The sequence below is a fragment of the Camelus bactrianus genome, chromosome 34, assembly GCF_048773025.1.
Source record: "Camelus bactrianus isolate YW-2024 breed Bactrian camel chromosome 34, ASM4877302v1, whole genome shotgun sequence".
NCBI classification, from domain to species: Eukaryota; Metazoa; Chordata; class Mammalia; order Artiodactyla; family Camelidae; genus Camelus; species Camelus bactrianus.
In genome coordinates this window covers 9,124,197-9,138,981 of record NC_133572.1, presented here as the reverse complement: position 1 = coordinate 9,138,981, position 14,785 = coordinate 9,124,197, and the positions used below count along the sequence as shown (strand labels likewise).

The 14,785-nt window shown below is 41.2% G+C and overlaps 1 protein-coding gene across 2 annotated transcripts in view; it reads left to right on the top strand.

Annotated features, from left to right (window-relative positions):
* The window catches only part of PLBD1 (phospholipase B domain containing 1), a 74,766-nt gene that overhangs the window by 34,440 nt on the left and 25,541 nt on the right, over positions 1-14,785 (top strand). For both annotated transcript variants that reach the window (XM_074357244.1, XM_074357245.1), the window contains 3 exons: positions 5,334-5,553; positions 12,994-13,077; positions 14,309-14,447. In XM_074357244.1, the coding sequence (XP_074213345.1) occupies positions 5,334-5,553; positions 12,994-13,077; positions 14,309-14,447 (443 nt within the window). The remainder of the gene's footprint in view (positions 1-5,333; positions 5,554-12,993; positions 13,078-14,308; positions 14,448-14,785) is intronic.

The window sequence follows — 14,785 nt, the reverse complement described above, 5'->3', positions numbered from 1 at the left end:
TGGGTATTGTAATGGTGTCTCCCTCATAAGGTTGTCATGAGGAACAGTGCCTGGCACACAGTAGGGGCTATATAATTGAGTGGCATACAGTAGGGGCTGTATAATTGAGTGGCCACTAGAATCGCTTTTCTCTGAAAAGGCATCATGAATCTCTTGATAAAGCAACAGGATTGCTGATGATAATTCACGTTCTGTGATGTAATAACTTGTTATAAAAACAGAAGTTTTTTTCTTAATCATGCCCTAACATTTTGGAGATTTGGGGTACATACCAGCACATTAAGCAGCTGTTTCAGAAAGCACTTTCCTGGGTTAGAACTGTCTGTCTGAAATCACCTCGATTGTTTTTCCCTAAGTGCGATTTTGTTAACCATGGCTGCTTTAGAATTTCCCAGCCCTCTTCTGTCTTTCTGAGCCTCACTAAGTCTTCCTACAGCTCATCCTCATTGTCCTGGTGTTTCAGACTGAAAAGAAGTCAGTGCTCTGTGTAAACTCAGACGTCTCCTTGTGCTCTCTCTATACTGGTTTGTTTAGAAGAATGTATACAAGATATGTTCCAGAAATGAGAAGAGCCTCAGCTAAAGAGATAGGTAGGGGAAGAAAGGAAGTAGACGAAAAGCCTGAGGACTTGGTAAACGGCAAGAGAACAGAGGGATGACTTCCAGGTCAAAGTGCATGGGTGTTTCTTGCCTTCATCAAGGCTGTGTCTAAAGGAGAAGGAGCCACTTTGCGGGCTGGGAAGAGGATGAGTTGACTGGGACTTGTGGAGTTTGGGATATTTTGAGACAATCTAGGGAGGTTCTCTCTTAGAGTACTAAGACTAATATACAGGTATTTTGACTGAACATGTATTATAGACTTTGACAGGGCAGATACAAGCATAGCATCATGTTTATTGATTAGACCTTAGCAAAAAAAAATTTTCTTTTAATAGATAAGTTCCAGAAGGATTTCTGGGAGAAGTGCCCATTTATAAATCTCTGTTACTAAACTTTGTTTCCTGGTCCTGAATCTGATAGCAACGGTCAAAAACTTTCTCCAGAAGAAAATTAAAAAGATCCTCCTTCAGTCTTTAAGTTGAGGTAGAACATTTTAACTAACTTTTTCATGGTGATATGCTTTTCATGATATGTAAACTATTTATCCTGTGAACTTCGTCTTGGGTCTTTGTTCTGACATGCAGAATAGAATCTTTTGTTTTCAAACTTTTTTAGGCATTATTTTTACTTTTGTCATCTGTTACATTTTGTTGGATTTCAAGTTACAAAGCATTAACTATTGAAATAGCAAAAAAAAAAAAAAAAAAAAAAGTAATAGCACCAATAATGGAGTGAATCTCAAAGGATTTATTTTGTTTAACATTTAAGAGTTTTTTTTTAAATGCATTTAAGTTTTGCCTTTTTTTTTTAAATAAAGTAGGTTCCAGTTGCTCATATAACTTATATTTCACAATCTTTTGATAATTTAGCTTTAAGATGTGGCTAGCAAATTTATTAATAATGTTCTTATGTAGGTTTTTTGTGCTACTAAGAAACAGGAATTTATTTGATGTGGTTAAAAATGAAACTAACAGAGGTAGTGAAATTATGAGGAAGGTGTAGTCTAAAACTTGAAACTCTGTGTCTGTATAAACAACAGTTATTGTGTTACAATCTCCCTAAGGAAAACTGTGAAAGTCTCTTGATTGAGAGAGACAGGTTTGCTCTGAAATTTGTCTGTCTAGCCTTGTACATGCAGCTGCAATTCCGACGTCTTTAAGTGGTAACAAGTTACCCAAACCAGCATGTGCACACCTAAGATATCAAAACTCTAATTCATAATTAGCAATCAAGAATTAATATGCTGTAAGCATGATATGAATCTGTCACCAAATGTGACCTTCCAGCCAGTATGAAAGTCGGGGATCTAAGTGGCCACATTAAAGCATTGTGCTAGGCTGAGAGTTGATACAATGAGATATAAGATGCCACCTCTGATTCTCAAAAAGCTTGTAATCAAATTTATTGGAACAAATACACACAACTAAAGAGTGACCTAGATGGATGGTGAGCTGAGTGCTGAATCCGCATGGGGACATGTTGATTTCCTGTTGCTAGGACTCTATGCAAGAACCCTGACTGAAGCTAGCGGTGAAGGGCAGGGGGAGTGTAGCTCAGCAGTAGAGCACGTGCTCAGCAGGCACGAAGTCCTACGTTCAATCCCCAGGATCTCCATTAAAAGAAAGAAAGAAATAAACCTAATCACCCCCCCCCCAAATTTAAAAATGAAGCTAGCAGTGAAGAACAGGTACATTTCTAGGGGATGAAGGAAAGAAATCATTCCAGATCCAAGCAAACATCCAGCATTCTTCTGTATTTGTGTTTTGCTGCCTTGAAGCTGTTTTTTAAAAACTAATCTCTTTCAACCTACCTTCCGTTTCCAGCACATTATGTGTCCCGCCCCACATCCTCTCACCTGTCTTTTATCCCAGCTTCACACAGGTGTAAGCTGAGGCACCTCACCTCAGCCAGACTGCGGGGATCCCCTGCCTTCTACCTCAGAGCTTCTCTGAGATCATAAGTGCTGAGCGCGGCGCACGTGCGAGCCTGGAGTGGGATTTAACACATCACAGGACGACTTTTAATCTGTGCAGGCTGAGAGCGGGTGGACGGGTGCCCGTCCACTCCTGGGGTGGAATTTTCAGAGGCTGATTCTCCACACCTCCTTAGACCATCTCAAAATGCACCCTTCTGCTTTCCCTCCCTCCCTGCGGCCCTCTCCTCGCCCCCTGTTCCTGTTCCCTGCGAGCACTTCCCCCAAGTCATCCTCCCTTCAGCAAGAGCCTCAGGCTCTGATTTCCTCAGGGAGCTGGAGCTAAAGTACCTACTTACAGGTTTCTTCCCTGGAGATTGTTCATGAATCAGCTAGTTTCTTGGTGACTCTGATGAAGAGAAAAAGCAAATCTAAAAACCAGGTATTAATGTACTGAGAGCTCGTTTGAAGAAGGGAAGGTGTAAAGCCAGGATACACAGAAGGATGCTGAGAAACCATGCTCTTAGACATAAAAAAGAAAATCACTTGGATCAAAATCAGTGAACGATTAGCTCGACCCAATCTGAGTCGATTAAATTGCAATTTCTTAAAATTTTCTCTCACATATTCTGCCTCTGCTGGCTCGTTTTCTTTCTCTTTTTTTCCTCTGACACCATATCAGGCAAAAATTGTATTGCTCAGGGTTGAAAACCACTTCCTCTTTCATAAATGAGGTGCTGGAAAACTTAGATTCCAAATATGGGAAAGAGTGATTTAGGCCACTTAGGGCTATTTGGCAAATTCTAAAAGACAGAGTGAGGAATTTTTTTTATTTCAACTGAAAACAATTGACTCATAGAAAATATTAGAATACACAGATAAATAAAAGAAATCCAATTCAGGGTGTTTGCTTTTTTATGTGGAGAGAAATAGAAAAATGAGGGGGCTTTTTTCATCTATAAAGATGAAAGAAAATACTCTATTTTTATAAAGTAACATTCACATCCATTCAACAGATATTTATCAATGCACTGATTTTAAGGATGTTGCTGTTAAAGAGGTTGAAAACTCACTTTCCATTTTCACAACTTAGGAGAAAATATCAACACATGGCACTTGTCACCTGGGCACCTGAACATCCTCTCGGCTCCTCACCTGAGCTTGAACACGTAACGACTTGAGTTATTCTAGACTCACTTCTGTGGATGTTCTGGTAAATTCCGCCTTCAGTTCAAGAACATACACGATTAAACTAGACTCATTACAGAAAGATTATTGAGCCAGCTACAGTACCCCCAGGACACAGGGCCATAAGCAGAAGTGGCCCCTGCCTTCACGGAGCCTGGATCCACCTCGGCTGAGATTAGAATGATGTTATATTTTTCTACCTTTTTGCTATTACACTTTTCATACTACTCGCCCCACGACATGGAGATTTTTTTTTTAAAAAAGAAATAGAACAGCATAAGGTTTAAACTATTAAAGGATTTAAGAAAATCAGAAAATAGGGTGGGACTGGGAAAACCAGAAGAGTTGACCCACGGAGAAACATTGAGGGCCGGAGGGCGTCAATTAGGGGTGGCGCGAGAAATTCAGATTTTGGCTTAATTCTCAAAGCACTTGCTAAGTTGTTAGCAGTAAGTTTTTCTCATTGAATTCTCTTGAGGACTGGGTAAAAGTTGTTTTTTTTTTTTTTCATGCCTGGAGTCACACTTGTGTTAAAAAAAGAACAGATTTGCAGAAGTGTATTATTTGTGGTCAGGAAAGTAGGTAGTACCAGTAACAGCGAAACAGCCACCCTTTCTCATTCCTCTACAAAGTCACTGGAGGTGAGGGTGCCGTGTGAGAGAAGCGGGGGAGGGGCTGAGGCTGTGGCGCTCATGCTCCAAAATCAGTTTGGAAAACGTATTTATTGTATTTGGGAGGAGAAGAAAGGGCATTTATATGGATGTTGCCTACAGTTGTCCAACTGTGTAACAATTAGTCTTAGTAACAAAAAGAATCTAATTTGCCCCCAGAAGCCTATTGACAGAGTATTCTGCACCTACTTAATGTTTATTGATTTCATTACTTCCATTTTACCGTTTTTAAAGAAAGCCCACCATTATGGCCATGACTTAACTCAGAATCAATTGACTTTCCTGTTCAAGATCAGCCTTTAAGGGTCATAATCGGCATGAGCTGATGAGCATATCCTGACCAAGTCCCAGCCGATCACCCAGCCCTCTCGGGCCAACGCACCATGATACTCTAGTATTAAGATTCTACTCTGAGTGCTTATTTCATAGACAATCTTTGCATCAAAAAGATAAAACATTGAGTCAGTTTTGAATGTTGAAAACAGACAGTCATATCTAAATATTTAATCTGAGCTTTCTAGTATCTTAACCACTAAAAACTTAGTATGTCCAAAGCTAAACTCATATCCCCCCCCCCCCCGGATCTGTTTCCCGCCTGCCCCCTCTCTCAGTGATGTACACGTCTGTCCACTGAGTCTCGGCCGAGAACCTGAGAGTCACTCTGGCCTCCTCCCACCTCTCTGATGACCTGAGCAGCTGTGCACTGGTTTCTCAGTCAGAGAAATACATGCACTGTGTACCATTTCCTTCCTTCATTTCTTCTGATAATGTAAAGCGTTGACCTATGCTTTTTCCTCACTTGTGACAAGGACAAATTCTAGTTGGGTAGAATTCCCATTTCTAATAGAATGGAACTCTTTAAGAGTGAATGTGCTGGAATGGTTGGTTATGTAGGAAAAAAAAAAAACCATCTGCAGCTCATTTCAATGGCATCCTGTCATTATCACCTTCTTTTCCTTCCAGAAGTCTACTATGCCACCGCGTACTGGATGCCTACTGAAAAGACTATACAAGTCAAAAATGTACTGGACAGGAAAGGGGATGCCTATGGCTTTTACAATGACTCCATGAAAACCACAGGCTGGGGCATCCTGGAGATCAAAGCCGGATACGGTTCTCAGTCCTTGAGCAACAGGGTCATCATGTTTGCAGCCGGATATTTGGAGGGTTACCTCACTGCTCCGTAAGTACCGCAGTCATGGTGGAGAACTTCCAGGCAACCTCTGTCCCTTTCTTTGTCCAGTGGTGGCTTTTGTCTTCCTGGCATTGTACCATTGTACGCGAGGACTTAAAAAGTCACTGTGGTCCCTCGTATGATGGAAACATGATCAGAATTACATTTGTACCTAACTGTGGTCAGTACCTGCCTAGGAGACACAAAGCACTTACATTTTTAAGTCTTTCCTTCTCATGATACTGTTTTGAATGACAGCTAAGCCATTTCATCCTATAGTCATGTACTGTCAGGTAGAAAGCAAAGGAGGCTGGAGTCGTTCTTTGAGAACCACAAAACAGAGAAGATTAATTAAAAATTAATTTTAAAAAGGTAAGAGCATTTATTTTCAAGAGTCTTAGAGCAATACTTTCAAGGGGGGGGGCAAAGATTTGAAATTGAAATTTTAATGTCTAACAAGAATGTTCTTTCCAGTTCTGTTGTTACTTGATTCTTCTGTTCTCCCCTTGTCTTATGAGAATAACAAAAAAATGTAGTTAATAATGATGCAGTCATGATGTATCCTTTTTAGAGAACAGCTGTTTAAGGAAAGGCAAGTTGCAACTGATTTAAAGAAGCCTCATTCTTCCTTTGATAAAAAATGTCTTGAGGACATGTCTTTCTTTGATTGTCTGTGACCGAGATTGTTGAATGCAAGTTTGGAGAAATAATTCAGGCTGAAGTAGTGCAAGTATGAGTATTTTAGATGAAGTCCTGAGTGAGATACATATGGGCTCTTAAGGAAGTCTGTGTAGCTGAAGGGAGCAGCTCTAATCAATGAGAATGTTGAAAGGATAACCGTGTCTTCCTTGGACATTGTTGGGGACACTTCTGACAAAGGCAACACTTCTGATATTCTTATGTCTCACAAAGACGTAAGTTTTAACATCTTGCTTTTGAGAGTGTATCATTTCAGCCTTAATCATAATGTAAATCATTGACCTATCCTTGAGTTCCTCTATCCATTACCAAGAAAATCCATACATTCATTCTATTATATCCATTCTATTAATTTTTTGTATTTCTGTATTAGAATGAAAATTACTTAAATTCTGTTTCTTTAAGAAATACACTTAGCAACTATCCCATTTCTGTTTTCTTGTTTACTTTGCCTTTTTGCCATGTCCTTTCAAAGAAAATTCAACATGTGTAAGTTGGTCTTTTAAGATTACAAAACAACAGAAACAACAATGAATTCCTGCATATTGTGACCCAAGCTTTGAGAAGGATCTAGTAACTGAGTCTGCCTTCGCCTCCGTCCTGCAGCAGCAAATGATCAGGAGAAGGGGAGAGGCAGTTCTAGTAAACTCAGTACGGATCCTTGAGGAAAAGTTGGGAAACTCTTGGCAGCATTTCTGCTGCAGAGGGCAACTAAAAAGAGTGCTTTCATCGTTAGCCCTATGGGAGTCTGAGAGGAAGGCACCCTGTGGGCCAGAGCAGTCAAGGAAGGTTTCGTGGAAGCAGTGAGTTGTCTGGTGCTTAAGAGAGGAGAGCTGTTTGTCTTGGCCAGGAAGAAGGAGAAAATCATTCTGCAAAACAGAGTACTGAAAAAAGGCACTGACTGAGAAGTGAGTAAATTACTTGTGTTTACAGTGAGCCAGGAGTGGAGGCTCCAACTGAGCAAGTGGAGGGTATCAGGTGTGAAAAGGCAGATGGCGGCCGTATCATGGAAGGCTCTGGGTGGAGGCCCATTCGACGGTTGTCTTTCTCTATTTCAAACAGTTTCTTGGGTTGGAAAGAAGACCTCTCTGTTCAGCTCTGTCTGGGATTCATGGGTGTGGAGATTCCCCCTACCTGCTCCAGGACGGGCTTCCCATATTTGTGGTGCAGAGATCCTGAGAGGAACTCTGCTCTGCAGGGACTCGGAGGTATCTCATTGAACAGGAGATGGTGGTGATGAGCAGGAAGATGCCTGATAAAGAACAGACGGGGGTGGGTGGAAGAGGTCTTCCTCCATTTTTTATATATTTAAAGGAGAAGAAAAAGAGAAAGAAAAGGAGAAGAGGACAAAAAGGAAAGAAGAGTGGAAGAAAGGATGGAACAGAATAGAAAAGAGGAAAAGGAGGGGGATGAATTACAACCAAAACTCTCTTTAGAAGGGCATCTCCTATAAGCTTCTTTTCAGAGGCTGTCATTCTTAATTACACTGCTGAAAAGTCAAATAAGTAGGGGAACTTCTGAATCAGCGTGCATTTAAAGGATCTGCTCTGCGCCTCATGCGAAACTCAGAACAGTGGGATGTGACCCAGAATGCTTCAGACAGACCCCTGGCAATGGGTTGAGGAAGAGGGAAGAGAGGTAGGTGGTTATCAGTTTCCTACCTCCTCTTCTGATGTGGTCCAGGAGATGAAGGCTTACTATATGTTCTGTTGCCCCAGAGTTTAATTTGGAGGAAGGAGAAATGCCAAGTAGAGTAGGGAAGGGGGGCTCACAGGGATGAGAAAGGGCAGAGAAGATGCCGGAAGGAGTCACAAAATTGAGACCAAGCACTGCAGCCATAAGCACCATATGCACTGTCTCACCGGAGCAGAGAGGCCGTGTGGCCCCGCTGAGCAAAGGTGTCCAGCAACCTCTGAGGGAAAGCAGAAGAGCTTAAAACGTCAGCCCTCTGAGGCGGTGACTATAGCCGCAAACCGTGGTGGAGAAGGAATGCTAGCCAAAGGCTAGAGTTTTTTGTTTGGTTGTTTTCAGCTCCACGTGGGCAATCATCTGAAAAGCAATAGCTTCTTCGTACACAAACATCATTTTATCAATTTAAAATATATACTACTTGGGGGCTGTTATTTAGGGGTGCTTTGCAAAGTGCAATCCCACGTACCAAGACACAGCCTTGGAGCCAGGGCTGAGAAGGTGAGTTCGTGCCAGAGACGGAAAGAAAGAGCCGCCTTGTTTCCCTCTCATCGGATGAAGTTGCTCAGGCAGCTGCCAAGAACGGTGGGAAGTATGGGGCTGCCATGCTTTCCCCCCTCATCACATATAAAATGGGGTGGTGGTGCTTACATTCCCCTGACCCTTGCGGGGGAAGAGGTGTGTGAGAGGACGAACACTGTGGAGTGAACGACCGACATAGTCAGATAAGGATGTTGGTTTGATGACCTCGGAATATAGAATTTCCTCTTTCTAACCTATGAAATACTCGAGAGACCAAATGAAAACACACACAAAAAATACCCCCAGATCCTCCATCATTTCCTTTGAAGCTCTCGGTAATTCGTTGCTTCTTTGAACTTTCACAACACCCTCCTGGGCCAGCTCCTGGTACTTTATCCTGAAGCTTACGGCCGCCCGCCTGTGCCGCTTACACAGGATTATCCCTTCACAGCAGAGCCTGCGGGGAGAAGGCGCTAGAAATTCGAAAAGACACGTGAACCCCAGTGTTCACAGCAGCACGATTTACAATAGCCAAGACATGGAAACAACCCAGATGACCTGGATAAAGAAGATGTGGAATATATATATAACAGGATAGTACTCAGCCATAAAAAAGAATAAAATAATGCATTTGCAGCAATATGCATGGACCTGGAGATTGTCTAAGTGAAGTAAGCCAGAAAGAGAAGGAAAAATACCATATGATGTCGCTTATATGTGGAATCTAAAAAAAGGACACAAATGAACTTATTTACAAAACAGAAACAGACTCACAGATATAGAGAACGGACCAGGGGTTAAAGGGAGTGGGAAGGGATAAATTAAGAATTTAACGGATTTGAGAATCCCTTGAATTGTTTGAGAATTCAAAAATTGCACCTCTTGGGGAGTGATGGAAATGTTAGCTATCTTGATTGTGGTGGTGGTTTCATGGGTATATACACCTATCAAAATTCATCAAATCGTACATCTGAAAATATGTGTAGTTTACTCTACAGGAGCCATACCACAATAAAGGTGTTTAAAAAGAATTTCAGGGGCTTCTCTCAACGTCCTGCTCTTCCTCATGCTCTCTTCTTTTTCTCCCTTTCCTTCCACTGTCCACACCCCATCACCTGAGGAGTCCCTCACTGTGTGACGTTGACATCACCACACAAACGTGCATTCCTGAGCCTTGCTGTGACGCCCTTCAGCCTCTCACGCACCCAGCTCCTGGCAACTCCTAGAACTCTGATTCCTGAGAGCCAGTTGCTGCCTCTCCCATCCCCACCTATTGAAATATTGCTCAACCTCCAAGACCCTTCTGAGATGCTCTCTTCTTGAGGATGCTTTTTCTGATCCCATGCCCACTGGGTGGGAGCCCTGTCTCTCCCTTCTGCTCTCTGTTAGTGCTTTGAGGACAGGGTTCCTACCTTCATCTTTGTGTACCCCAGACACCTGGCACAGCACTTCTGTCCCCAGCACTTCCTTAATTACAAGCCTGTTAAGTTTAATTAATTCATGTTGTTGCTCCAGTTCTAATAGAGATGAATCAGAAGCATGAGGTACATACTTCCACGGAACGCAGTGTCTAGCACCCTTGGCCAAATGGAATTTCGTCCTTCATTTTTTAACTCTTGGGTGGCTCCTTAAGTGTTGCAAATGAAGAGTCTCTGATGTCTCATTAATGATGGAAAAGCTGATGAATAGTTGTAGATTGATTTTTAATAAAATGAGTCATGACACCTTTCTGGAAAGAATGGGGATGAGGGTGTGGGGGCCTGGTCTGCTCTAGTTTTCAACAAAGTGCCTGGTGTCCTGCGTGGCTGACGCAGGTGCTGAGGTGACCTCCTCTGCAATTAACCCAGTTTGGGTGAGTGAACTCGATGCACCAAACGCTTATACTACCTCGGGCCAGGCTCTGGGGGCAGACAGCAAAGTGGCGGGAGACTGAGGACCTTCTTCACTCCTTTTCAGTTGATGTGTTGACACAACAACTGCTAAAACTGTGACAAAAAGAGGTTCCAGCAAGATTAAGGCACAAGCGGAGAAAGCAGTCAAAGGTGGTACCTTTTGGCGGTTTGTCTTACCTCCAGGTGATACCTTGAGTATCTCCTTCATACCCCCAACTTGCTCCTTTTGACATTAGAGACTGAGTATGGCTCCAGCTCAAGGCTGTGGGCAAAGCAAGGATAAGATAGACACAGTCCTGCCCTCAAAAATGTCACATGAGTCTTCAGTGTGGGTGCTTCCCCACCTGATGTCTGACGAGGCTTCCACGGGCTTCCCTGTTCTCCAGCTGCGTGATCAGTGCCACTGAGGCTGTGACAGTAAGTCCTCTGCCCCCAGCAGGTCCTTCAGCCCCCGAGTCCACGTATTCCACCCAAAGCCACACAAGAAAACATTTGGCTGCTCCGTGAAACTCACGGAAGTGTGAGGGGGGCTTCATTTGTCTCGAGAGCCCAGACAGTCCCGGCAGCCGTCTGTACTTCCCCACCAGCCTCCGAGTGGGAAGCGGTAGGGCTTGTGCTTCCCTAAGGAGCTCAATCAAGTCACCAGCCTCACCCGGCTTTTCTGCATTCCGTTCACCTGAAGTATGAGGCCCTGGGCAGAGGGTCCCTTCCCTGTCCCCCCCATCCCTGTCTAGCTTTATTGCTGTTCTCTCCCTCAATGTTAGAGGTGATGGGGGAAAGTGCCCAGCACAAGAGAACATATACAGCAGCATAAAAGATTTATAAACAGAAGTTAAATGTGATCATTTAATTTTAAAAAAATATTTACAAATAATTTGAAGGAAAAGCACTCATGAAGTTTATTGAGTTCAAGTACGTTAAATTAAAAGATTTCAAAGGATTTTAATATTGTTTACCTACCTGGCAATAAAACTCCATTCTCATTTTGTCAGTTTCAGTTCTGGAAACTACTAGGTAAGGGGTACCTAAAGTTCCCCCCAACCCTGCCTGCTCAGTCAGAAATCCTCACGTAGACTTACAGTTGGCCTTCCATATCAAGAGAGTATGTATTTAACTGAAAAAAAAAACCTGCATATAGTGGACCCTAATAGCACAAACCTATGTTGTTAAAGGGTCAACTGTACATTTTATAGCTTCTAAATCAGCAGAAGTAGAAAGAAGGACAGTGAAAATGTTATCTGAACAAGGAAAACATAAAGGAGGGACAAAGAGATTGTAAATGGAAAACAGAAAAGATTATAGAAATAAGTCCAAGGATATTAAAATCACAATAGATGTAAATGGATTACTTTCCTCAATTAAAAAAATGTTTAATTGAGGAGATGTTTAAGGGTACAAACTTGCAACGAGTAGACAAGTAAGTCCTGGAGAGCTAATGCATCTCATAGTGATTATAGTCAACAACACTGTGTTATAAACTTCAAAGTTGCTAAGAGACTAGATAGTAATTGTTCTTACCACAAAAAAATTATAATTACGTGACACAATAGAGGTGACTGCTCATGCTATGGTGATTATCAAAATGCAATATGTAAATCATGATATAATGTTATGTGTCAATTACAGCTCACCAAAAATGTTTACTGTATAGCATATGAAAGACAGTTTATTTTTTTAAGTAAGCTTTAAAATAAGGACTCTCAAATAGCCAATAATCCAGAGAGGAATGGAAATTAAAATGAGAAATCATTTCAAATACATCAAATTGCTGAAAATCTGGAAGGCTGACTGTGCCAAGTGTTGGTGAGGCTGCAGAGCAAGGAGAAATCTAACGTAGCTGGTGGTAATGTAAACTGGTACCATCACTTTGGAGAACACGTTGGCAACATCTAGTAACTAGATATACAGAGTATTCACCCCAGCAACTCAACTTGTATATATTATATACACCCTCGGTGAAGGTGCAAATCTGTAAAAAGATACATTTCCAACAACGTTTGAAGATCCATTGAAGAGTGAAAAATTAAAAACCAGTTACATGTCCATCATGGGACTGCATAAATGAATTGTTACATAGTCATATCATGGAATACCCATCAACATATGAAAAGAATAAATTTAAGCTGCAGATGATAACATAAATAATTCATTTAAAATGTCATGCTGAGAGAAATAAACAAGTTAGAGTGATAGTGTGATCTTATTTATATTTTGTTCTGAATCATGATAAATAATATACATTATTTATGGTTAAATATATATGTATATAGTTATTGTATAGAAATGTGTGTGAGAGTAATAAATCACTGGTTCAAGATTGCAGTTACCTCTGGGGAGATGGAAGAGGAATTAGTATCAGTGATTCAACTTTAGCTTATGCTTTATATCCTTTTTAAAAAATATAAAGCAAATTAGCAAAATACAATGATTTAATATAGTAGATACTTGGGTGTTTGTAATAATCTATGCTTTTCTATATATTGGAAATGATTCCCAATTTTAAATTGTGCATTTGATTTATAAAAAAGATAGGAGGGAAAGTTTTCAATAGAGGGCATCTCAGTCAGCCAAGGTCCTGGGTAATGTATTGTGGTGAAGAAATCCAAGAAGAAAAATAGAAATTAACAGTTCTCATCTATCGTTTCAGACACATGCATGACCACTTCACGAACCTCTACCCACAGCTGATTAAGAACCCTTCTGTCATGAATAAAATCCAGGAGTTTTTAACGTACGTATTATAGTTTTCCTCTTCTCTTGGTAAGTGAGGCTTCAGGGCCTGAATCTGTCACTTCAAACAGATTTCTCCTTCGCCAATCTCTTTTTCCACCTCTCAGGCAGGACTCGGAAGTGGTTCTTGAAGTTAGGTATGGCAGCTTTTGGTCATGGCATGAAAACTGATTACAGACAAATGCCTTGTAATTTGGGTTCTTTCAGGGGTCAGATTGAATATCATATCACCAACCGCTGGCACACGTGCAGGAAGACACTCTGAGGGCACGGCCCGCAAAGTTACCCCCCTGGGACTTCCACCTGGGGCCCCTCTCCCTGCAGAAGCCCCTCCCCCCCGTGGGGTGCTTCCTTTTCACGGGCCTGCTGACTAATCCTAGCTGGGGTATTAGCCCATTGATAAAGTTATAATTCTTAACATCCTCTGAGAATATTTCCATTTTAATGAAGTGTTCTTGAAGACTAATTCTCAATGTTCAGAAAATGTGCTTTATATTTGTGGGATGACAGACTAGGAGATTAATTTGAGGATGGAAGGGCAATGACACTGTGTTCTTAAACTGATCCAGAGACAGCTTGAACAAATCAGAAACAGCTTTTAGTATACAAAGTTATGTCAAATCATCCTGAATGAAGTGCAGAGAACTAAAATAGGACAAGCAAAATGAAAGGACTGAAAAAAAAAAAAAAAACGATACTTTTTACTAGGACAGACACATTGTTACTAGCAATAGCTGGGATAGAATGAACCCTAAACTGTGAAAATGATCTGAGAGAAATACAAATACAAAAAACCCTATCCTGAAGAGTTTTTATTTTTTCCTGTTACTTAACTTTACCATTTCTATCTACAAAAGTCAAGTCAATCAACTTGTCCTTACTGATTTAGTGAGACATTATAATTTTATATGAGATGCATCGGGACAGTCTATCCTCCACTTTCTTAGGTCTCAATATCACAGATAGGTAACTATTATGCCTGTGTTTCTAGGTGGTTCTAGATAGAGCATGGGGGAAGTTATAAAGGAAGAGTCATAGTCCTTGGGAGAAATTAAAAATACTTGAGGATTTGTTCTCATATCCTTTCAAAATGATTAGAATGTTACAAGATCTAGAATGTAAATTATACTAGCGTAAGTATCTGAATATACAATCTCTAAATGCCTGTGTTTAATTTAGCTTCAAGTGAACAACCACAGAGACCTCTAATCCAAGTCTAATTTCCCTTCCAGGAAGCAAGATCAGTGGACCCGGAATAACAGCAAATATTACAAAGATGACCCATTTTGGAGACACACGGGCTATGTTATGGCTCAGATGGATGGGCTGTATGTAGGGGCAATGAAGAGGGCTGCATTAGAGGGAACAAAGGTAAGATTTTTAAGAAGCTACTCAGGATTTATATGGTGTGGCAAAAAATACTGAAAATTAGCTTTAAATTACATTCCAGTTAAGAAGATCACATTGGGACTAGAGAATACATTTCTTACACAGAAGTACCATCTTACCTGTTTCATCTCCAGCACCTGACTCAGCATCTGACACAAAACCCAAGCTCAACGCTCAGATCAGCCAACTTGTTTCTGTGTTCTCTGTCTCTTTCATAGTGTCCTCTGGAGCAGGTTACAGAGTCTGGGATGCGTGTGCTGGCTATTTAATTAACCCAGTAAAGCTAGTGTTTTAGACATATGATTATTAAAGAAAAATGT